Consider the following 24510-nt stretch of genomic DNA (forward strand, 5'->3'; position numbering starts at 1 on the left):
GGCGTGTGGTGCGTGTGTATGGCATGTGGTGTGTGTGGTGTGTGTGGCGTGTGGTGTGTGTGTGGTGAGTGTGTATGGTATGTGGTGTGTGTGGTGTGTGTGTGTGGCATGTGGTGTGTGTGTGTGGTGTGTGTGGTGTGTGTGGTGTGTGGTATGTGTATGTGCGTGCAAGCTTTGTGAGGAGGGACAAGGATTGTGGAAGCCTTGCTTGCCCTCCTGGTGGAGCTGCCTCTGGCCTCAGCTACACTGCCGTCAGGCCTTTGGGGATTCCTGAGTCCTTTCGTGGTTTGGTCAGATAAGCTGATATTGTTCTTTGATCTTCCTCGGGCTCATTGAGAGCCTAGAGGGGCGGCGATGCAATGAACATGGGAACCTCCAAGGCAAACTGAAATAAATCTGCATTTCTGTCTTGTGACCTGAGATGCTGTGCAGGGGGCTGGGGTCCTGCACCACAATTGGGAGGGAAATGAAAGGATGAAGTTGCAAGACTGAGGTGGGCAGAAAGTGTCTCGACATTTTTAACTGCATGGAAGGCGGATCATGGATGCTCCATGCTGATAAAATGGATTTCTGTGCCTCATAAAACTAGGACTGGATTATGGGATGGAAGGTTCAGGAGAGCACAGGACAGGAACGATGAGCCCGAGAGGCTCTGTGGGTGGAGTCAGGTCCGCTCCTGGCCAGGGCTTCCTGGGCACCTCAATTTGAAGGTGCTCTGAGGGAGCCTCTCTGACGGGGTAGAGGGGATCTGAGGACATGGGAACCGGCAATGCACACGTGTGCGATGGATCCACTACTGTCCCAACAGCTCCTACCGGTCGTGGCCCCAGCTCTGATGTGGCCCCATGTGCAAGTCCCAGCAAGACCACCATTTGCGGGATGGCTCCTCCATGGCCCCTCCATTCCTGCCCCTTTCCTGCAGGACACGGCTTCCTCCCTGCCTTGAGCACCCATTCCTTCCACCTGGGACTTGTCATTCCAGCCACGGCAGCCCTGCCATGGTGCAGTGCCAAACTCTGCTGTCTCCAAACAGCCCCCCTCGTGGATCTTGACCGTCACTCAGATCACCTCCTTTCTCCTGCACTCACCTCCCCCATGCGCGGCCTCCTGGCTGACCTAGCTGGAAGTCCATGGGCACGGTCACCCCCTCACTATGCCCCCAAGTCTTCCCGCCCCCTCTGGCTCCACTGTACTCACAGCTCAACCCCACCCTTGGCTGCATCCCACTCTCCACCCACTCCCGGTCTAAGCTGGAAGAGACCCCCTAGTCCGGCTAACGCATCTCCATTTAAACTCATGCTCACAGACTCTGTGTGGGCTCTGAGTGCTGCCCAGCGGTCACCCTGCATCTCCCAGCCCATGACCTGGGCCCCCTCTCCCTGACAGCCATTCATACCTTTAGCGCACTCCAAACTTCCCACAGTCCCTGCCCCCAATTCCTGCTGGTGGCCTGACTTCCTAGGTCTCTGAGAAAGTCGAGGCAAGCCCTGTCTCCGACATTTGCCCTCCTGCTGCATCTGCGTCTGTGTGCTCTGCCCTCTCCCCTGTCACCATGGAGGTCACATGCCCTCTCCCATGTCACCCGTGCTGCTGGCCACAGCCAGCCTGGGGACCGAGATCTCATCCCTCTTCCCAGACAAAGAGGAGCAGGACAGGGTGCAGGCTGAAGGCAGAGCTCAGGCCTCTGGGACAGGCTGTTTTCCTCTGGGCAGAAACTTTCTTCTTCCCATCGATGGGAGCTGCAGAAGGGTTTGCCCAGGGCTTCCTGACACATATCAGCCCTTGAGGATGCTGGACAGCTCCACTGGCCCAGTGCATTGCCCTGGGAAAAGTTATGCATTTCAGACTTAGAAGGAACCATAGCAGCTGTTCCCAGCTCTCAAGGTTTTCGAATGCTCCTTTCCAGGTGTATTTTAAAAATGTCTAGCTGACGGAAGCCAAAGAGAAACAGTGTGAGGACAGGCCCTGGCATTCAGCTATCCCAGCCCCTACTGGTCTGACAGTCCTAGTATTCCAGACACGCTCATGGACTCAGTGTGCCTGCCAGCATCCTTGGAGGGCTGGCTCGTACCTGCCTGATGACTTTGGTGTGGGCATTCATTGCCAGTCATCCAATTCCACCTCCACTCCCTTCCCATTCCCCTTGGAGAATAGCCACAAGGTCAAAGCAGTAGGAGAAGCTCACCGAGGTTCTCACTGACCTTCCAGGATGAGTTTGGCCGTCTGCACACAGCGGAGGGCTGGGGAGGCGAACACAGAGCTGATTCTGATACCACTGTCCAGTAGTGCATCCCCTGGAAAATAGTGAAAAAGGCAGAAAATGCCCCTTCATAATCCTAGCCTCCTATGGTAGATGAGCCATGTGCTCCCTCTTGTAGGCAAGGTCCTCAAAGGGCTTCTGGTTTCCACCCCCTAGTGTGACACACCTTGCATAGCCCCCAAGTATGGGGGGAACCTGTGACCAGGATGATCTGTTGCTCCTGGGACAGTTACATTCTATGGCAGAAGGGAGGGGATCCAAGGTGGGTGGGGCTGACCAAGTTGGTGAGCCCATTAAAAGCAGTGACTATCTCCAGCCAGTCATGGAAAAAAGAGAACTGTGAAGTGAGAAGGATTCAGCAAAACATTCTCCATTGCTGGCTGCAAAGATGGAGGGGACCGCATGGCAAGGAACGTGGGCAGCATCTAGAGCTGGGAGCAGCCCCCAGCTAATAGCCAGCAAGGAACCGACCTCAGTCCTCCCACTGCAAGGATCTGAATTTGGCCAACAGCAGAATGAGTCTGGAAGGAGACTTGAGCTCCCAATGGAAATTCAGTCCAGCAGAGACCTTGACTTCAGGCTTTAAGACCCCCAGCAGAGAAGCAGCCCTGTGGGCCTGGGCTTTGGATCTGCACCACTGTGAGTTCAGAAACGGGCCGGGCTTCACATTTGTGGTCATTTGAGAAAACTCAAGACCCACTGCAGCTCGTGGAAGGACAAGCCTGTACACCGCCTTTCCCCCTGTGATATTGGAAGCCCCACTCTCAGGGAAATATGGGAGTCCCTACGGCAGAAAAATTGCACAGCCCCAAAGCTGGTGACCGAGGTTCCAGTGGAGGCTCTTTTGGGTTCAACTGTGTCCCCTCCCCTGCAAAACATGTGAGAGCCCTCACCCTTGGTGCCTTAGAATGTGACTCATTTAGACACAGGATTTTTACAGAGTGGTAAGTTAAAATAAGGGTGTGCACCTCAATCAATTAAATTAGGGTGGGTTCTAATCCAGTATGACAGTGTCCTTCTAAAAGGGGAAATCTGTGCACAGAGACATGCGGAGAAGAGGAGAGGAAGACAAAAGATGTCACCTACGAGCCAGGGACAGAGGCCTGGGACCACCATCCCTTCCCGACTCATCGTCCTGGGACCTCACAGTGGGAGCCTGGAATCAGCTGTCAGGGAATGCAGTATTCTCACCACTGCACCTGGCAAGTGCTATAACTTTAACTCTACGGCTCTATAACTCTATGACTCTATAACTCTATTACTCGGGCTTCCCACCCTGCCCAGAGCAGCTGGCTAAACATTTCTGAGCACACCACTGGGTGGGGGCCCGGGAGAGTGGGCCATGGGGGTCTCTGCCATTGGTGTAACTTGCTTCTCTGGATTCCATTTTCTGAATTTAGGAAATGAAGACTTGATGAACTCATTGGTCTCTTCTGTTTAAAAAACCTCAGTCACGTAGAAGCAGAACCGTCAGACATGAAACAGAAGCCCAAAGTGACAGATTTTGAAATAAAACCAATGAGAGGATGTGGTTTTCCATTGTAAAGTGAGCTCCTTGGTGCATACAGTGGTTGTTGATTTTTCCTCCCCTCTCTCGTTCTCTCTATGCCTGTCTTTCATTCCTCCCAACTTCCTGAATCATCCATTCCTAGATCAAACCTCTGCACTGCCACTTTCTTGCTGTGTGACCTTGGGCAAGTTGCTTAACCTCTCTGTGCCCCAGCCTCCTCAACAGACTGGAGACAAAGCTAACACTGTATCAAAGGGTGTGTAGCTAAGGCTCAGGCTGGATACCTGTTAGCCGTAATCATTGTTGCTGTTATTGTTACTTTTCCTACCATACAGCCCTCAAACATACCTGCAATTCTGGACTGGAAAATGCCGCACGATGATAATGGGGGATCGTTTTCAAAGTCTTTGATCCCACGACGCCGTCTGGGCAGACTGCAAGGGAAGTTCAGGTCTGGCCTGTAGTATTTCCCTGAAGTATAAATAAGCATCAGATGTTCAGTTTCATCAAGTTAGTACAGATTTGTTCCACAAAACCCCCAAGACCAAGACCCACTCTAACAGCAAGGTTATTATAGAAACTATTGTCAACTGTGTTGTTTCTGAATACGCTCTGCAACGTGGCTTCAATTTGAGAAGAAAGTGCTGCTCGGGGCCGGGCGCGGTGGCTCAAGCCTGTAATCCCAGCACTTTGGGAGGCCGAGACGGGTGGATCACGAGGTCAGGAGATCGAGACCATCCTGGCTAACACGGTGAAACCCCGTCTCTACTAAAAAAATACAAAAAAACTAGCCGGGCGAGGTGGCGGGCGCCTGTAGTCCCAGCTACTCCGGAGGCTGAGGCAGGAGAATGGCATAAACCCGGGAGGCAGAGCTTGCAGTGAGCTGAGATCCGGCCACTGCACTCCAGTCCGGGCGACAGAGCGAGACTCCGCCTCAAAAAAAAAAAAAAAAACAAAAAAAAAAGAAAGTGCTGCTCGGCTGTGCACACAACATTTTTTCAAATGCAGAAAACTTAAGTTTCAGCCCCAGGAACTATGCAACCCTCTTTGTCCTCCCCAAATGCCCCATGAAGATTCATTCCTACATTTTCCTTATAAAGAACCTGATAAAGTATCTCCATGACTGGTTTGGCATAACTTGGTAAGTATCTGAAGTTGCCATCAATGATCCATCCCCCTAGCTTTAAACATATCCTTCTTGCTCAGGGGACAGAGTGCTCGAACTGGAGATGCCTGTGTTGTGCATTCTTTAGTCAACTGCTTGAAGCCAGGCCGGAAGCCAGGTGGGTTCACTGGGACTCTGTCCCACCAGAGGCTGCCCGGTGTCAGGGTTCACGTGGAGTTTGACCTTGAGTTCTAAGATCTGACAGTCTGGTGGCAAATCCTGGCATCACCATCTCCTCACTGTGCAACCAGAAGCAAATGATTTCATCTCTCTTACCAGTAAAAAACAGGGAAAGAGTAGCAATTGTGAGGAGCCAGTGAGGTAACACCCATATACCAGCGTCTGGTGCAAGAGGGAGTGGCCAACAAGTCGGGGGGCTGGTCTCATGTCAGGGTGACTGATTATCCTCACACAGGGCACCACGACACACTGCACCCTCCAGTGCACTCTGGTTTGCCTTCACATTCTCCAAAGGGACCCCAAGCCTCCTGGCTACTAATAGGTTCCAGCAGCCACACTGACCTACCTGAGACCTGCTCTGCCATACATAGCAGGCCCTGCCCTTTGCACCCTGGAATATGCCAGGCCCTTTCATCCTGGCCCGCTGCCTTGCACAAACCCAGAGTGGGGGGGCAGTGGGAGGCAGCAGGGGTCAGTGGGGGGCAATGGCTATTTTTCATGCCTATATTTTAGGTTCCATGTAGGAGTTTTCTGAAGACTCCCTCCCTGGGATTTCCACGGGCAGAGACTCTTGTTTGAAATTAGAGGTGTTTATACAACGCCAGCAGTAGCTGTTGGGAAAGGTAGTTTTAAAATCAGAGAGAAAGTCCATCAATTTTATCGTATTCTCAAAGGCATCTGTGATCCCCACCAAAATGTCAAGACACTCCATTTAGGTATTTTGCTGTCATTGACACTTTAGTTGTGATCACTCTGGAGGCAGAGGGCAGAGCTCAGGAGATGACAAGGATGTGGGCCAAGGTCAGGTCCCGATGGGAGCAGAGTCTGTGTGGAATAGGGGGTGAGGTGAGGGGCCCCCTGAAGTTGGTCACCTTGGAGGAGGATGTGGCTATACCTCATCGTGATTTATTAAACCTTGTAATATACAAAATTCAGACAAACTAGATGTCATTCTTTATCTTATCAAGGGCCTCTCTACCTTGGGAAAAGATCCACCAGGAGTTTCCTTTCAGTTGGGGATTTCCAGTGCTTTTAAAATATTTTCCCTTATAAGTGACTTGATCTTTTGTCCAGATGACCAAATATTTTTTCTTTTTCTATGAAGCCCAATAAGTATTTTTGGTGTTGATTGTTTTGTATTGATTCTCCCCACCATGGACATGGTGTGTCAGTTCAATCTATAGTTTCAGTAATTCAATAGCTAAAAAATTGTTTTATTCCAAGAAAGTTTCTTATATGTTTGTTAATGCATCCTGATAGCCACCTATTGTCTTATTGTTGCTTCTTTAAGCTCTTGTATCTTTACTTGACCTTGTTTTATAGAGGCGACCATATTATTAGCTCTGTGAGTTCTTGGAAATATGTTTGATCATGATGCCATCTGCTCAGAATCTTTTCTAGTGTGTGGTTGTCATCTGCCAATGGTTTTCCCTACTCATTTCCCACTTTCTTGGGTCTGCTGGGCTTCTGGAGGGGGATCCCGAAAGGGTTCAGCTAACCTAGCAACTGTGAATTGATTTTGTCACTATGTTCAATGCCTTAATTCATGTAATGGGTCATGGCTTAGAAATTGTGACACTATAGGCTTCCTATTAGGAGATGAGCACTGATGTGGACATTGATCATAAGTACAGAGGTTGGCTTGTGGGTATGTGTATTTATAAGCACTGTTCTTACTTCCTGGCATTCAAAGGAGCAAAGCTGGGGTGCACTGGAGGCATGATCAAGAATACGTCCATCTGTTAAGCAGCATAGCCAAAAATTACAGCAGTCAAGATTAGGTTGGAGAGGTTCAGAGATGAGACTGAGAGGTACAGCGTGTGCCAGAAGCGGCAGGGTCAGAGACCACAGGTCGGGGTGCATTCACTAACAAAATGCTACATATGTGCCGCAGGGATGAAAAGACCTGTCCAAGCATTCAAACTAGCGGACCTGCTTCCTATTGAGAACCATTCCTCCATCATCCACAGAGAAGTTGAAGGAAGATTCTTACAGACAACACACACACTCAGATGCATACATGGAACACCCCTGGAGGAAGATGTGGCAGGCACGTTTTCCACATATACAGTCTACCCATGGTCATTCTACAGAATGGTGCCTCAGGGGATCTGGTGCCATGTAAGGTCATTGAGAAGGAGATCTCATTGGTCAGATCTATAGTGTTTCTCTCCGTAGACCCGCCTGAGCGTGACCTACCATCAGGAGTGGAGCATTGCTGCAGCCACGACTTCCCGAAGATCTGATCCACTCTCTCCCCGTGGCGAACCACCAGCACGCTCTTCCTTGCAACGGTGGCCTGGGCAGGAAGCAAGGCACACACAGTTTAACATTCAACTCACTGGACTTGCACCTATAGCAGCTCTCCCAGTCACCCAGCAACTGGGAGGGAATCTCTTCCTTCGTTAGTCAATAGCTCAGCCGATTTTGCCCAAATTATTAGAATGAAAGAGGACGTGAAATTGGCAATCTCTTCCATTTCTTCTGATATTTTATTTTCTGGGCATTATAACATCAAGGAAATGAAAAGAGACAGGATTGGCCCCTACCATGACACACATCTGTTTTTCTACTTTTCTGTCTTTTCCAAGTCCTTATTCCCACAGAGACCTCTTAGGACATTATCCCTATCTATATTGTAATATGTACTGTTATAATATAGATTATCTATCTGTATATCTAGTCTCCTCTCTTGCTGGCACACTTCTGAGAAGCCCTGCAGGACTGCCCTGGTGTTGACATGTTGAGGGGCAGTCCTTTTATGGCTTCCAGGTGTGAGTTCTGCTTCTGAGCACTGAGTGGAGAAGCCCTCATCCATCCCCTTGCTGTTTTCTCATAGCTGGTCATTCTCTGTTTGGCTGAATGCTAGAGGAAAACAGTATTTTATAGTTAATTTATTTATTCTTGGCATGAGACTGTCTTTGGTGGTGGCCAGCAGCTTCGAGCCGGGGACAGCAGCTCTCTGGCACCTTCTTCCCTGGCCTCAGGCAGCCCCAGGATGGCCTTGGAGCCTCGCAGTCACAGGGCTCATGCCCGCCCTGTTTCTGGGAAGCCTGTGCTTTGGGGAAGTAGCCCAAGGGTCATGCTTGGGGCAGGGAGGCCGGCTATCCTTTAGGAGGGGCCTCCTCTGTGTGGGATGGTGTTGGGGGGCTCTGCCCTCAGGGGGCTGGGCCACCCTTCTCCCCATGCTGTGCAGGGCTGATCAAGTGGAGGTGCTAGCCTTGAGAGGGACCCACTGCAAATGAGATGGAGAGTGTGAATGAGAGCTGAGGATGGTCCCCCGGGACGAGAGAGCAGAGTTGTAGGGGCCAAGCCAGCTAGAGGCCACCAGGACAGCTGTGTGGAGTGTAAGCCCTGCACCAGGACCCTGGAGGGAGACACCAGTCTCGGCTGCTTCCCTGGAGGGCACTATTGTGCCAGCTGACATTGGCCCCACACCTACATTCCCAGCCCCAGAGCCAGGCCCAGGCTATCCAGGGGGGTCCATTTCAGAGCAAGAGGTGGGGACCCCTGCAGCAACACAGGCCCAGTGGTGCTGCCCTCTGGCACCCAGGCCTTGTGCCTCAGCCTCCCTGTGACACGGCACCACAGGAGGGAGCGTGTCACATGCTGGGACACGAAGCTGCAGTCCACAGCCTCTCTGCTTTAGGGAGCTGCAGGTCTTCCTGGGCCAAGAGATGAACATGGAAAGATGAGTCATCCACAGAGACGGTGGGGGCAGAGCGCACAGGGCCTGCCACGGGAAGTGGGCAGGACTTGCCTTCTGGGGACCAAGTCCTGCCTGGAGCCGAGGCAACCAGGGGGGACAGGGTAGGGAGGACCCCTGGGCAGGAGGCAGCTCAGACAGGCGCTATCCCTGCCCTGCTCCCTCTTGGCCACACAGCTCTCTCTAGGCTAAAATGACAGGGCGGCTCTTGTGTGTGTTTTCCTACTGAGCAGGGTAAGGAAGAGAGGTGAGGAGAGGTGAGCCTTGTCCGCGTAAACCCTCATACATCAGCCCCAGCATCGCCCTGATTCCCCCCAAATCCTAGAGAGGAAAACGCAAATGCCTTTAACATCCAAACACCCTCAGGGAGGAAGGGACTCATTTTCCACCTGGCCAGCGCAGCTGATCATTCTTGTCTGAACTTGCTTCTGTGAACAGTGATCCAGTCTCAAGGGTCTGCACTAACTGGACACTGGCTCTGGCAAGCGTGGCCCCCAGTGGTGTCCCTGCACCTTGGGAAGTGATTGGAAACTACTGGGAATGAAAGAACACCAGAAAGCAGGGTGGGGGCCAATTTCACCTGCCTTGCAAGCGTTCTTGGAGTCAGCACCACGGGCAGCTCCTGCCAGATCTTGTGGATGCCTTGTGAAGTCCACACTGGCCTGGAGGATGCAGAATTTCCAGCTGCTGAAATTTATCGGGACCAGACGGTTCTTGATGGCCCTGACTACATTTGGTAGGTGCATCAACTATGGGATTGGTGAGCCGGTGAGAATGTTGCAGTTGCCATGCAAACACTTTCTTAGGGTCATGGGGCTGAGTCTTCAAAACGGATAGACGGTAAGGCCAAGTGAATAGTGTTGTTTTCCCTTATTGGAGAACTTCAGATGTTTGTTTTGGGGATAGAAACACTCATCTCCTGAGGAAGAGCTTCAGGGGAAGGTTTGTCTTGCTGTCTTGCAATTGTGAAGTATGGCTATACAGAGGTTGCCTACGCTGACACCAAGAGGCAGCACCCACTCCCCCTATCCCAGAATGAATATTAAAACATCCTAGTCCATTATCCTGTAGAGAGTTGATCTGCAAGTAGGTTGCAAAGCATGCATGTGCTTGGAACCTCATTCTGCCCAGTAACAAAGTCCCCGAAATTTTGGATTTGGGGTATTTTCTTCCTGGAAGAGCTCAGAGCATTTTAAATGCTCTTCTGTGGCGCTTTGCCACAGGAATATGATGATAAAGCAAAAGAAAGGCCTGTGGGGAGTGGAATGGACTGACTCCTGGGACCTGTGGAATGAGGCAGGGCTGCATACATTCTCTAGATGGAAGGTACTGCATTGGTGTCCTGGGGCTGCCGTAACAGGCTGGGTGGTGCAAAGCAACAGACATTTATTCTCTCACAGCTCTGGAGGCTGGAAGTCCAAAGTCAAGGTGTTGGCAGGGCCATGCTCCCTCTGAGGTTCTAGGGGAGAATTTATTCTTTGCCTCTTCCAGCTCCTGGTGGCCCCAGGCGTTCCTTGGCTTGTGGCCGCATTGCTCCAGTCTCTGCCTCTGTGGCTGCATGGCCTTCTCTGCTGCTGTATCAGATTCCCTCTGCTTTTCTCTCATCAGCACACTCGTGATGGGGTTCAGGGCCCTCCTGGATAACCCAGGATCATTTCCCCATTTCAAGACTCTCCACTCAATCCCATCTGCAGAAGCTCTCTTTCCTAATAAGGTCACACGCACAGGTTCCCGGGCTTAGGGCGTCATCTCTGGGGCCATGATTCTGCCTCCCGCAGGTGCGTCCTACCAGACCTGCGGCCAGTTGTCTTTTCTTATTATAGGGAAGGGATGAAATCCCTATAGAGAAGGCCACGTGAGGGGGGACAGTTCACAGGCAGACACATGTTCTGTTTTCAGCCATTGAAAGCACAGTTTAGACACAGGCTGAGCTACAAGCGGAGACATCCATTCCAGGCTGTCCTGCTCCTTCAATCCGGAAAGCAGGCCACAGGCCTGGGGAGTCTCGGCTCTCCCAAGTCTGGGCCTTTCTCACATGGTGAACGCTGATCGCCATTTCACATACACCCAGCTTCAGAGACACATTCTTCATTTCTCAAGAAAAGGCCTCCTCACCTAGCCACCAAGGCAGCAAAGACCTGCCAAGGCCACTTAGCTTTGGCCTCATTTGCACCAGAGGCCAGGAGGCGCCAATGGCGTCAGGGACGCTGCGTGTGGGTTAACTGTTCAGCTTCCACAGTAAGAGTTTTCTCTGCCACGGTCCTGGAGGCTGGAAGTCAGAGATGACGGCGTTGCCAGGGCTGGTTCCTTTTGAGGACTCTCTCTGGGGCTTGCAGGTGGCGTCCCCTCCCTGTGTCCTCACAGGCTCATTCCTCTGTGTGTGTCTGTTTCCCCATTCCTTCTTCTTATAAGAGCAGTGGTCAGATTGGATCAGACTGCATCATCTGTGTTGCCTCATCTAACCTTAAATACCTCTTTAAAGGCCTTGTCTACAAATACAATCACATTGAGTGGACTGGGGGTAAGCACTTTGAGATAGGAATTTCGGAGGTACACAATTCAATCCTTAACAGAGGGTGAGCGTTGACCTTAAAGAGAGCCAGTGACAAGTCCTGGCAGGGCCTTCCTGTGGTTGTTCTGAAGATTTATGGATCAGGCACCAGGCTGGGCCCTGGGGACTAGGGAATAAACCAGGCTCCTGCGACTCCACCCTCTGTCCAGGGGCCTGGCTGTGGTGAGCACTGGATGGCCCATCTCATGTAATCCTGCCAACAATCTGATGTGAAGGTGGTTAGGAGTCTGTGCGCTCTCCGACAAGCTTCCTAGCCTCCATGAGCCCCAGTTTTCAGATCTGTAAAATGGGTAGGGGGCAGGAATAGCGCCTCCTGTGTCGACTGGGCATAGCAGGGATGAGAGATCCTAAAGTAACGTGTGCAGCACAGGGCAGGGCACAGGCGGGCGAATTTGGGAGCAACAAGGACAGAGAGGCACTGGGTAGCAGGGATGAGAGATCCTAAAGTAACGTGTGCGGCACATGGCAGGGCACAGGCGGGCGAATTTTGGGAACAACAAGGACAGAGAGGCATTTCCACCACTGTGGCAACTGGACAAAAGCCAGCAGCAGGTGCAGCCCTTGGAAAGTGAAGCTTCAGATCTTCAGGGATCAGGGATGCGATGTCACTTGTTTGCCCTCAGGGAAGGGCTGCCTGCTCCTTGGTGTCCCTGCCTGGCGCCTGTACTCCTGCATGTGCCCCGTGAGGGTGGCCAGCTCAGGGTGCCCTGCTATGTCCTGGACCCTGGCCTGAGTCTGCTGACCCCCCAGGTTATGCAGAGTTTTGCCTCAAAAGATGAGGGGCCAAGGTATCGGGGCAGGTGACATCTTGGGGGCCGCTTGGCTCATGAATGAGGGAATGGGGTGAGAACTCGGGATTCTCGGCAGTGCTGTGTCCCTGCCTCTTCTGTGCCCCGTGTCCTGGTGCCATGACTGAAGCTGCCTTGAGGAGCTCGAAGGTGGGGCACTCTGCTATGGAGGGGTGGCTCCCTGTCTGCCCAGACCAGACAGACCAAGGCAGGAGCCCCTGGCACCTCAGCACCGGTGGGAGGCTCCCTTGCTGACCTACACCTGGCTCTGTGCTCTAGGGCAGCAGGGAGGATGAGTCTGTGGAACAGAAGCTACACCCAGGAAGCTGCATCCACCATGAAGTTAATACAAGTGTGGTTTTGCTTAGCTTACTTAAAAGAAAAAAGGGAATGTTTTATTACCTGCAAGGCCTGTAAGCTGCTAAGACTCCTTGCCGTTTGTGGAAGAAATTCCCCATTGCATCTGCTGCTGGCTTCACTGTCCTTTCTGGAGTTCAGGTCCGTGGCTAGACTGAAGGTGTACATCCTGCGGGGGAAGGAAAGCATGGTTTGAACAGAGGTGAGACCGTGTTGTTGCCATGGAGACCCAGCATCTGGTCATGTATGTACTTGAGAATGTCCGGGACAACCTCCGCAGAAAGGTTCCCATGAGCACAGAATGAAGTAGCGTGTGCGAAGTGCTCAGGCTCCAGGAAGTGTGGATGAGGTAGGGGTTTTATTACAACGATCACCATCTATGATGGATAATTTTACGTGTCAGCGCGGCTAGGCCACAGTACCCAGGTACCGGGTCAAATGTTGTTTTGGATGTCACTGTGAAGGTGTGTTTTCAGAATGAGATTAACATCTGAGTCACTATGCTGAGTAAAGCAGACCACCCTCTAGAGGATGGAGCTGTTGGACTCCACGGTGCTGGCTCTATCTTGTTAAACTGCTAAAAGTCCTTATTAAAAACCTTTAAAGCTTTTAAAATCAGAAAATGGTCCTTGAAGGACTCGACACATCACTGTGGGTGGGTCTCATCCAACCAGGTGAAGGCCATAAGAGAAAACAAACTGCGGGCCATGAGGAAGGGGAACTCCTGCCTCCAGACCACCTTTGGACTAGAGCTGTAACCTCAGTGCTTCCCAGGGTCTCCCATCTGCCAGCCTGCCCTGCAAACTGTGGACTTGCCAGGCCCACAGTCTTGAACCTTCAACTAGATCTCTCTCTCTCTCTCTCTCTCAGTCACTCTCTGTCTCTCTGTCTCTGTCTCTGTCTCTGGGGAACCCTGACTAGTACACCATCCCCTTTGATCCACTTTCTAATATAGTCAGAGGCGTGCAGATGGATGTAGCTGGGATTCAGGAATGAACAAACAGTGAACAGCCACATTGAAGAGCTCTGCTCACATCTGGAAGGAAGAAGATGCATTTAGTAGAAGGAGTTGCAGGCAATGAGGAAATTGCTGTGTTCCAACGAATCGAGAAATGTGGCATGGGGTGGACAGGCAATCGGGTGCTTGGGGACCACTGAGGGGAAAGATGCCAGCAAGTAGCAGCGGTGAGAACTCCAGGCTCTGGAATAGGAAGGCGGTGATGGTGGGGTCCCCAAAATGAACGTGTCTGGAAGAAACAGGCAGGGCGGTCAGAGGAAGATGGTGAGAATGAGAAACAGAGACCCAGTGGCCGCCGAAATCCTCCTTGGAACAGCAAATGATCGATTTCCCCAAGGGGGAATTCATTCCATAAAAGGAAAGATCTTTGAAAACTCTATTTAAAAATTATACACGAGCACAGTCCAGTGGCTACACAGGCATTTCTCAGCAGGAGGTCTGCGGGATTTCTCTGGGTTGAATTTGGCATAAAACGTCCTTTGCCGGCCCAACATTTTCTACTAACATTGTGCTCTTGCTTTCAGCAAATTCCAGCATTTTAAATTCCCAATTCCATTGGGAAAATTCAGGATACTTTGTTTCTTATGGTTATTCCAATGTGGAAAATACAACAAATTTAAAAAGATGAAACAGTATCTGCAATCCTCCAGCTCAGTTAACCATAAAATCTAACCCCATTTCCCTCATCCATCCACATTTGGGAATGCTGCCTTATGGATTTTTTAATTTGAACCGATTTTTCAGGAAAACAAATTGTAGTCTAGTAGAAGGTGAGGGGAAATGGTGCCTCATTGGTTTAAAATTCTGTTTTATTTTTTCTAAGACAGGGTCTCACTGTTGCTGAGGCTGGAGTGCAGCGACACGATCCTGGGTCACTGCAGCCTCGACCTCCCAGGCTCCAGAGATCCTCCCACCTCTGCCTCCCAAGTAACTGCTACAGGCATGCACCACCACGCCCCACTAACTTACTTTTAGTTTTTATTTTGTAGAGACAGGGTCTCGCTAAGTTGCCTAGGCTGGTCTCCAACTCCTGGGCTTAAGGGATCCTTCTTTCTAGCTTGGCCTCCCAAAGTACTGGGACTACAGGCATGAGCCACTGTGCCTGGCCGGGCCTCCTTTTTTTGTGCAGTCTTTTATTACTAATGAACAGGAAATCCTTCCCCCGTTTATTTCTCTCCTGTTTGTGTTCTTTGGCCATTTCTTCTTTCAAAGCCTCAGTGTTTTTCTCAGCAAGTTTGAATGTAGTCTTTGTAGAGGCAGAGTCCAGGAGACAGTTTCTTGGTCAGTAAGTGAAAAAGGCAGGCATAAGTCACCTGGGTGCCAAAAATGTCCAAGGGCTAGCAGCATCCAGGGACTCTGGGTCACCGTTGGAGGGATGGGGGCTGGGTCAGGTAATCAGCTCAAGTGGATGACCCACTGGGGACCGTCAACTTTATAAATATCTTCTGAAAAGCACTGTTGTCAGCTTGATCTTTACAGCGTAGGGTTTAACCTGCAGAGGTCTTTGAGTTTAAGCATTTAACAATCACTATTAAAGACAGGTCTGCTAAGTCTCACTTTAAGATCCCTTCCACTGCTTCTGAGCCTTCAAAACTCTCCCCAGTCCAGAAATCAGAAATGCATTCATTTAAACAGTTCTATTTTTTTTTGAGACGGAGTCTCGCTCTGTCGCCCAGGCTGGAGTGCAGTGGTGCGATCTCGGCTCACTGCAAGCTCCGCCTCCCCGGTTCATGCCATTCTCCTGCCTCAGCCTCCCGAGTAGCTGGGACTACCGGCGCCCGCCACCACGCCCGGCTAATTTTTTGTATTTTTAGTAGAGACGAGGTTTCACTGTGTTAGCCAGGATGGTCTCGATCTCCTGACCTCGTGATCTGCCCTTCTCGGCCTCTCAAAGTGCTGGGATTACAGGCGTGAGCCACTGTGCCTGGTCTAAGCAGTGCTATTTTTAACATGTTTTTCTGTTTCTATTTACTTCTTGTCTCTGCCAGGAATTGATTTCAGTGTACAATGTGAGGGGATATGAAATACCGTCTATTTAATTAATTATTTTTTTTTTTTTTGAGATGGTGTCTCACTCTGTCACCCAGGCTGGAGTGCAGTGGCTTGATCTCGGTTCACTGCAACCTCCGCCTCCCAGGTTTAAGTAATTCTTAAGCCTCAGCCTCCAAGTAGCTGGAACTACAGGTGCACACCACCGCGTCTGGCTAATTTTTTATATTTTTAGTAGAGATGGAGTCTCGCCATGTTGGCCAGGCTGGCCTCAAACTCCTCACCTCAGGTGATCCACCCGCCTCCACCTCCCAAAGTGCTGGGATTACAGGCACGAGCCACCACGTACGGCCAGTACTGTCTATTTCTTACCCATTTCTGTCCCTATCTGTGATGCACCCTTTGTCAGATGCGACCTCTCCAGGACACTAGACTTGCTCCTCTGATCTCTATCTTGTCCCTCTGATCTGTTTTTTAACCTCCTTTAAGCCAGGACCATATTGTAGATTCATAAACTATTTTTAACATCTGGTTGGGTAAATAACTCATTTTTATTTTTCAAAGTTTTCTCTCAGCTCTTCTCTCCTGTTTATTATAAACTTTTCATGCATTTGGTGAAGTTCCAACAAATAGTCCCTTTGAGATTTAGCCTGGAATTTCATTAAACCTGGAAATGACTATGGGAGGAATTGACACACCGCCACAGGTTACTGTTCTCAGCCAGGCACAGGGCATGTTTCTATTTATCCAGCCCATTTGCAAATGTTTGCATTTCTCCCATAGAGGTCTTAAGTCCCCACATTCTCATAAAAGCAGCAGTTGCTCCCACGCCTCTACCAAGACCCGTCCAGAGCCAGGAAGGGCATCTTTTCTTTTGCATCTCAGCACCCACCCTGCACTCCTCTGAACATGCACCCTGGACCACCCATCCCCTGCATGGCATCTTGATTTAGTTCATGTGTTTCTTGAATCATCTGCACGTTGCACCTGATCTTCTCACACTGTCGCCTGCCCTGTCTCCATCTATAAACTATGGCAGGTCCAGGCCAATTTACTTTGCATCATCTCAAGCTGTCAGATGCCAATAGATAGGAAACGCACACTTGAGTTGATCTTAAGTAGACCAAGAATATAGATAGTCTCATTGGAACAATCGAGCGTTTCCTCTTCACATTAACATGCTCAGAGCAGCAGGCCCAATTCATAGCCCCACATTAGCACAGGAAATGTTGGTTGGTTTCCCCTTCCTGAGGGCAAGGCGAGGGCACCCACACCCTCCCTGTGGCTCGCTCTGCAGACGGTAGCGCTTTGCTATCAACTGATGACATCTGTGAGGTTTACAGAGAGAAACGAGTGCATTTTGCTGGTCTTTCAAATGAAATATGATCAAGATTACGCTGTGAACATGGGTGACGGGAGGAGAAAGAAAAGAGCTTAGCATTTTCACATTTTCATTTTTCTCTTTAACTTAAGAGAGTCTCTTAATCTCTTGATGATCACTTACACCATGAAACAGACGTGTATGAATTCTCCCCGTTTTTTTTTTTTTTTTTTTTTTTTGAGACAGAGTCTTACTCTGTCGCTGAGGCTGGAGTGTACTGGCACTGTGTCGGCTCACAGCAACCTCCGTCTCCTGGGTTCAAGCAGTTCTCCTGCCTCAGCCTCCTGAGTAGCTGGGATTACAGGCGTCCACCACCAAGCCCGGCTAGTTTTTTAAAAAAATATTTTTAGTAGAGACGGGGTTTCACCATGTTGGCCAGGCTGGTCTTGAACTCCTGACCTCAGGTGATTCACCCACCTCTGTCCGGTTCTTAAAAGGACACAGTTGCCATCTGGGGGCTGCATCACTAGGTTCCTGTGTTCATTTCCTGGGGCGGCCATAACAAAGTCCCACAGTGGCTTCAACGACAGCCACAGATGCTCTGATGGTCCTGGAGGCTGTGAGTCTGAGGTCAAGCTATCATTGAGGCTGGTTCCTCTTGAGGCCTCTCTCCTTGACTTGTGGACAGGTATCTTCTCCTCGTGTCTTCACAGGCTGTCTCCCTGTGTGTGTCTGTGTCCTCATTTCTTCTTATAAGGACACTGGTCATATTGGATCAGGGCCCATTCTAATGCCCTCATTTGAACTTAATCACCTCTTTAAAGACCCTGTCTCCAAATAAGGTAACATTCTGAAGTACTGGGGGTCAGGACCTCCACATATGGATGTTGGCAGGATGCAATTTAGCCCTTAATTGTACCTTTCTTATGTCCGAGATACTTGCTGTAAACTTGCTGTGAGGTTTTTGAAGTAATCCTGCTGTGTCTGTCTTCAGTTTCGGGAATGTCCTCATCTCGACTGGGGGATGGTACTTATTCTCCTGAGCCCTCGCACTCAAGCCTCCCTGTTCTCTGTCCTACAGGGGCGCGCCCTCTGCTCTCTTGTACAGAGGATTGGAAGCTGCGGTGGTTTGTGAATACGGTCCTCCATCACCAGTCTCTCCAGGCCATCTCTGATCTTCAAAGCAACGGACAAACATCATAGTGTGAGTTTGCAGTAGGTAAGTCCAAAGAATCCCAGCACGATCTGGCAAGGAGGTTGGGGTCATTATGGTGGTGATGGGTGACTGATATGTTAATTGACAGGTACTACACATTGGAGCTGCAGACTCGTACCTGGAAAGGTGCCCTCTTTGGTGAGGAGGGGATTCCTGCTGGTGCACCTGCAGGTCTGTTTCCAGGCACTGTAACGCCAGCGGTTCTGCTGCTTGGATTGCACAAGTGTGAGTCCTGATCAGGGCTCGTAGGAAGTATTTATTAAACATCTGCACCGCTCTCTGTCTGTCCATGGGTCAGTGGGCCTCTGGATGTTACCATTTGACCACATTTTCCACTAATGAATACATGAGTGATGTGTAGAGACATTCAAGGACAATTTTCTGATTTTGAAAGCTTTAGATGTTTAATAAGGACTTTTAGCAGTTTGAAAAGATTTAGCCAGCACAGCGGAGTCCAACAGCTCCCATCATTTGCCTCACTGGCCCATAAGCACAGGTCACAGTTTGTCAGGGCGCCTTGCTGCTCCTCCAGCCACGATGAGGGTGCTTCCAAAGCAGGACCAATCAGACACCCCACAGCACCTAGCCCAGTGCTTATTTCTCTTTCCTTTCACTGCAGTTTTCATTAATACATTCCAGCATAAAAGCCGGAATGGTTATGTTGATAGGCAGGTGTCTAATATATTCACTGTGAAATGAAAAGTATCATAGCCACTGACTCATCTTCTGCAGAGTCTTTGTGGTTCCTCTGTGATGGTGAAACTCTCCCGTCCTGGGCAGACAGCGAAGGACATGCTGAATGATGCAGGGCCACAGGGGAGCCCCAACCTTCCTGAAATTTAGATGGTTAGTTAGGGTGCAGCCAGCATCTCCTCTCTATTCCTTAAACTGTGGATCGGATCCGGTGATGAACTGAGCTTGCAAGAAAGCAAGAACTCCCTTGATTGTGCAACATCGCTTGGCCTCCTGGGCCTGACTCTTCTCAGCTCTCCAGCAGGGGAGTTGCCTTAGGTTATGTCTACAATCCCTTGTGGCACCCACATCCTGTGATTTTGATGTGGTCCCTGGACCCATGGACATGTCTATGTCACAAAGTGTATTTCTCCTGAACTGCTGGTCTGCACACGTCTGGGATGGCCATGACTGTTGGTTGAATGTGTGTCCGTTTTCTTATTGGATGTGGGAAAGCGCGGAGCTGGGAGCTCACAGCACACATCGCGGTGTGGACAAACCTCAGCCCTGACTTTGTCTAGCTTTTCCACCTTTATTCTCCCTTTGACCCAGCTTTCTTATATTCTCTTCTTGAAATTTAAAATGGATTAATTTATGTTTTGAGTACGTAATGCATTTATATGCTTTATACATTTAAACATTATGAAATGGTCATGTTTGAAAAGACTCCCTCCCATTTCTGTTCCATTCTCCTGGCTCCCACTCCCAATACCCACAGGTAACCATGATTAGCAGTTTCTAGACATTCTTCCTTCCAGGGAACCTTTAGGAATATGTATGTGTAGAAATACATATTGTGCACATGTATTCACAGATGGTTATGTGTGTATCTCCCCTTCCCCCACAAGTATATCATGCCATACACATCATTCTGCAACTTATTTTTTTCATTTATCAATAAATCTTGCATATTTTTCCAATAAATAACATAAAATTCTCCCTTTTAATTATTTTAAAGCTGCAAATATTTTATTGCATGGATGTGTCATAATTTAATTTACGGACTTATTTTTAAATTTTAATGATCTCTGCTATAGGCAGTTGAGGTCAGATTTGAAAGTCCAAGCGTGGGATTAGGTATAAGGCTGGAATCCTGTTTCCTCTGCTCACTTGCTGTGTGAACATAGGCAAGTGAGTTGATCTCTTTGTGTCTCAGTTTCATCAGCTATCAAATGGAGCAGTAACAGTGCCTACCCCGGGGTATTGGAGAAGTAAATCAGTTACTAAGGGAAACGTGCGGCACAGAGTCAGGCACAGGGGGTGATGTTAGTGTGCAAAGCTCTTGGGCATCTCTTAAGCTGCCTTAAAATAGATTTAAGTGGATTAGAAGTCAACACATCAATAAATAAAGACGTGACTACGGCTGCATTTTTCATCCCATATTTGCATTTTGTGGTCCTAAGTTCTTATTCATTAGGGTAAGAAGTTAAATGGCCTCAAGAGAAGATGATATGGAATGTCATGTATGAACAGCTGTGGGGCTTTGGCTGGAATCTGCTCTCCTTCAGTGTCAAGTGGCTACTATGTGTAGTGGGGCGGCCCAGGGACATAGATGCTGTCCCTGGCTCGTTATGCAAATCTCAGTGTATGAATAATTAGCAAAAAGAAATATAATACCTAAAGAAATCAGCCATAGTCACCAAATCTCCTTCTATAAATATTTCAGACAATACTTTCATTATTTTTACTACTATTTCTTGCAAATTCTGATCATTTCACCAAGAGCTTCTATCAGGTACTATTAAACCATCTTTTCTTTTTTGGGGGGTTTGGATAAAAATGACCAATAAGTAATCATTTATTTCAGCTCTTCAAAATATATTATTTCTTAATTTACTCAAAATGTTAGTCTTATTAGATATCCATATAACCTCTGACAATTTTAAAGTAGTCTTTTATGACTATTCAAATAAAATGTCATAATTTTCATAGTTTTGTCTTGTGTATGAACCTCAACAGGAAGGGTACAGAAAAGAATTCCCTGGATGGATAGATTCTGGAAATAGATGTCCACAGCAAATGTCCAGCACAGATCTGAAAATCTGTAGACTGAGTAGATGCTGATACATCTGTGTTCAACTTAATGATTTATTTATTTGTCTGGGTGGTGGGGGGAACCCTAGAGAAACTGTAGAACACTTTAGGAGAGAATTAAACCAATGAGTGAAATATAAATTGGTTTTAAGACCTCCTGCTTGGAGACAGAGGGAGGGCCATGATGGTGCTTTTCCAGGCTCTCTTCCCCAGCCACACAGCTCTGAAGGTGCCAGGAAGCCCAGAACCACAACATAGGGTTTTTCTGTGTATTTCTGCCTTGCTCCTCCCACTCTCATCGTTCAGTTGTTCCAACCATCAGTCTTGACACCTGCAAGAGCTCTACCCCAACGTACACACCCATGAGGCTGAGCAGTTTTTCTCTTTTTTCACCCTGTGTTCTCTGACCTCTGCCTGCTCTCTCCACTCTCCTAACTGGAACCTGGGAGAAGGGAGCGAAAAAGCTCACGAGAGCCACCTTAGCACTTTGTAATGGCTTTATGGTGTGTGTGGCAACTTGGCCAGACTGAACGACAGTCCCTAGACTTCCTTTTTAGCACATGTCTGATCAGAGTGGGCTACCAGAGGCATTCTCATGAGAGCTGGAGGATGGAAGGGAGGCAGTAGTCATCCTAAGCATCACACACAGCCTTCCCAGCTATCCCATCAAATGCTAGTCTAGGTGCTGCTGCAAGGAGATTTTACAAATGTGACTAAAACCCCTAATCATTTGAACTTAAATTAATCAAAAGCAAGGTTATTCTGAGCAGGCCTGACTTATGCAGTTGGAAGGCATTTTTTAAAAACTTAGGCTTTCCCCACACTCAGAGACTTTGATAGCAGCTGTATCTGCAACTGCTCTCCCATCCCCCGGGTGGTCCTACCAACTGCCCACATGTGGACAACAAGCTTCAACTTGCCCATGGGTTTTCAGCCTGAGTAGGATTCCCCCTCCCTGCCTGTCTGTCCTTGCTTAGCTAGCCGTAGTAATTCCATAAGGCAATTCATTGTAGTAAATCCATGTAGATGTGTGTGTATATATACCTTCCTATATATATGTGTATGTGATACATGTGTATATAATATAAAATATTCTGTATGTACAGTCAGCCCTTTGTATCTAGAGGTTCTGCATTTGTGGATTCAACTAACTGCAGGCCAAAAATATTCAAAAGACCCATCGATAAAAAATAGCAATACAACAATTTAAAAATACAAATAAAAACAATACTGTATAACATCTATTTGCATAGCATTTACATTGTATTATGTATCATAAGTAATCTAGAGATGATTTAAAGGATCCAGGGTGATGTGGATAAGCTGCATGTAAATACTACAGCGTTTTCTATCAGGGACTTGAGAACATGAGGATTTGGGTATCTGTGGGGGTCCTGGAGCCAATCCCTTGCTACCTGCAAGGGACAACTGTACATATATTTGTATGTATTCTATATTGTATGAAAGTGACTGGTTCTGCATCTCTGGTTAAACTTTTACTAAATTTGGTATCAGGAATGGGGTGCTGTTCTAACGAACAGAGGATGCTCTTCAACTTCAGATGGGGTTATGTTCCAAAAAACCCATCATAAATTGAAAATGCGTTTAATGCACCTAACCTACTGAACATCACAGGTGGCCTGGCTTACCTTAAACATGCTCAGCACACGTACAGTAGCCTACGATAGGGCAGAATCATCTAACACAAAGCCTATTTTATAATCAAGTGTTGAGTGTCTCATGTAATTCGTTAAATGTTGGACTGAAAGTGTAGCACAGAATGACCGTATGGGCACCTGAAGTACAGTTTCTATTGAACCCATATCACTTTCATACCATTATGAAATCCTAAGTTGAACCATTGTAAGTTGGAGACATTCCGAACTTAAAATGTGGAAACAACTTTGAGACTTGGCAGTGAGTAGAGGCTGAGAGACTTTTGAATAGCACGGCAGAGAAAGCCCAAATCACCATTAACAGATTGCTAGTGGAAATAGGGATGCTAAAGGTGAATCCTCCGGGGACAACTCAGAAAGGACTATGCAACATGTTCCAGGAAATCGGAGAAAGGAGGATCCTTCCCATGCGCGCCAGAGAGTCTAACAAAATTGTCCATGGAAAGCAGGACTTGTAAGCGATGATGTTGGTCACATAGCTAAGGCTATTTCCATGCAAAGTGCTAAGTGTATCACCTGGTTTCTTCATGTTATTTATAGTGAAGCGGGAGAGGAAAGAGATAAATTGAGGGAAGAACACTGAACAAAAAAGAACCATTCTGAAAATCCTTAGCCTCACCAGATGATGCTAAAGGCACTACAATTAAGGGATTCTCCAACTGATGAAGAAGCGACTCACCAGGAGCCCTACAGCTTCAAGGAAATCACTTCTACCAACAACTATGTATGCTCAGGTGAGGGCGTGAAGCCTCAGCTGGGAGCCCAGCCCTGGCAGGCACCTTGATTACAGCCTTGAGACCCTGAGCTGAGGACGCAGTGAAGCTGGACTCTGACTCTCAACCCGTAAATACAATAAGATAATAATTGCACTTTGTTTTAGTGGTAATTTATTACACAGTCATAGAAAACTAATAACATGCCCTAAGACTTTACAGTTCATACATGGAGCAGAAGAATACATAAACCCAAGCTCAGGACCTCTGAGTATAATGTATTATGTTTGTGATAAGGAAGTAGTGTTTTGCAATAATTTGGGGATTACCATCTCAAACTACTCTAATGCATAGTAATTAATTCTTTTTTGAATGTTATCATCAGAAAACCACGGATGAACCAAGATGTTTACTATATACCTGCAGGAATAATTTTGCCAGCATAGAGAATGCAATTTTACCAATAATGGAATGGCCTAGAAGCCCACTGTTTGCAGGTGGGCACTCTCGCACAGTAACTCAGACAGAGATGACGGCGCTGCAGCCAGAGGCAGCACTCACCTGTGCTTAACCCACGTGTCAGACTCTCTGGCTCTATCCGTGTAGTTTTCAGGCAGGAAGCCCCGGCAGCCCGTCCGCTGTGAGATCCCAATCACCCAGCCCTCGCTGGCTTCGTCCTGCTGCGTGGGGTCCACAAAGATGTAGTCACCAGGACTTAGCGTCAGCTCATCCACGTTCTGGGGTTTGTACTGGAATAGGGCTCTCAGGGTCTAGAAAAGAGGCAAGGGGTTTCACATCTCTAGCAAAGATTTACATTGGAAAATGGCAGCAACAGGAGGCCTATCACCAGCTACCTCCTGCTTTCTTCCCCTCCAACGTGTTCTGTGTCTTCAAGACGCTGTCCAAAGCTTTGTCTGGCAATACGTAGCATAGAATATAATGAAATGCAGCATAGAATTCTTTGGATAGATTTAGAAATACATTTCGGGGCCAGGCGTGGTGGCTCACGCCTGTAATCCCAACACGTTGGAAGGCCGAGGTGGGTGGATCACAAGGTCAGGAGTTTGAGACCAGCCTGGTCAATATGGTGAAACCCTGTCTCTACTAAAAATACAAAAATTAGCCAGGCATGGTGGCGGGCACCTGTAGTCCCAGCTACTTGGGAAGCTGAGGCAGGAAAACAACTTGAACCCAGGAGGCAGAGGTGGCAGTGAGCCCAGATCGCACCACTGCACTTCACCCTGGGCGACAGGGTTAGACTTCCTCTCAAAAA

General features: G+C 48.6%; 1 protein-coding gene across 4 annotated transcripts in view; it reads right to left on the reverse strand.

The window, feature by feature from the left end:
• The window catches only part of UBASH3A (ubiquitin associated and SH3 domain containing A), a 45458-nt gene that overhangs the window by 6545 nt on the left and 14403 nt on the right, over positions 1-24510 (reverse strand). For all 4 annotated transcript variants that reach the window (XR_002726357.1, XM_023192099.1, XM_023192102.1 and 1 more), the window contains 5 exons: positions 23799-24007; positions 12584-12707; positions 7315-7414; positions 4119-4241; positions 2202-2294 (listed from right to left, as the gene is read on the reverse strand). Coding sequence is in view for 3 of the 4 variants with exons in the window: in XM_023192099.1 (XP_023047867.1) it covers positions 2202-2294; positions 4119-4241; positions 7315-7414; positions 12584-12707; positions 23799-24007 (649 nt within the window). In the remaining variant the exon portion in view is untranslated. The remainder of the gene's footprint in view (positions 1-2201; positions 2295-4118; positions 4242-7314; positions 7415-12583; positions 12708-23798; positions 24008-24510) is intronic.

Source organism: Piliocolobus tephrosceles, chromosome 19, assembly GCF_002776525.5.
Source record: "Piliocolobus tephrosceles isolate RC106 chromosome 19, ASM277652v3, whole genome shotgun sequence".
Classification (NCBI taxonomy): Eukaryota; Metazoa; Chordata; class Mammalia; order Primates; family Cercopithecidae; genus Piliocolobus; species Piliocolobus tephrosceles.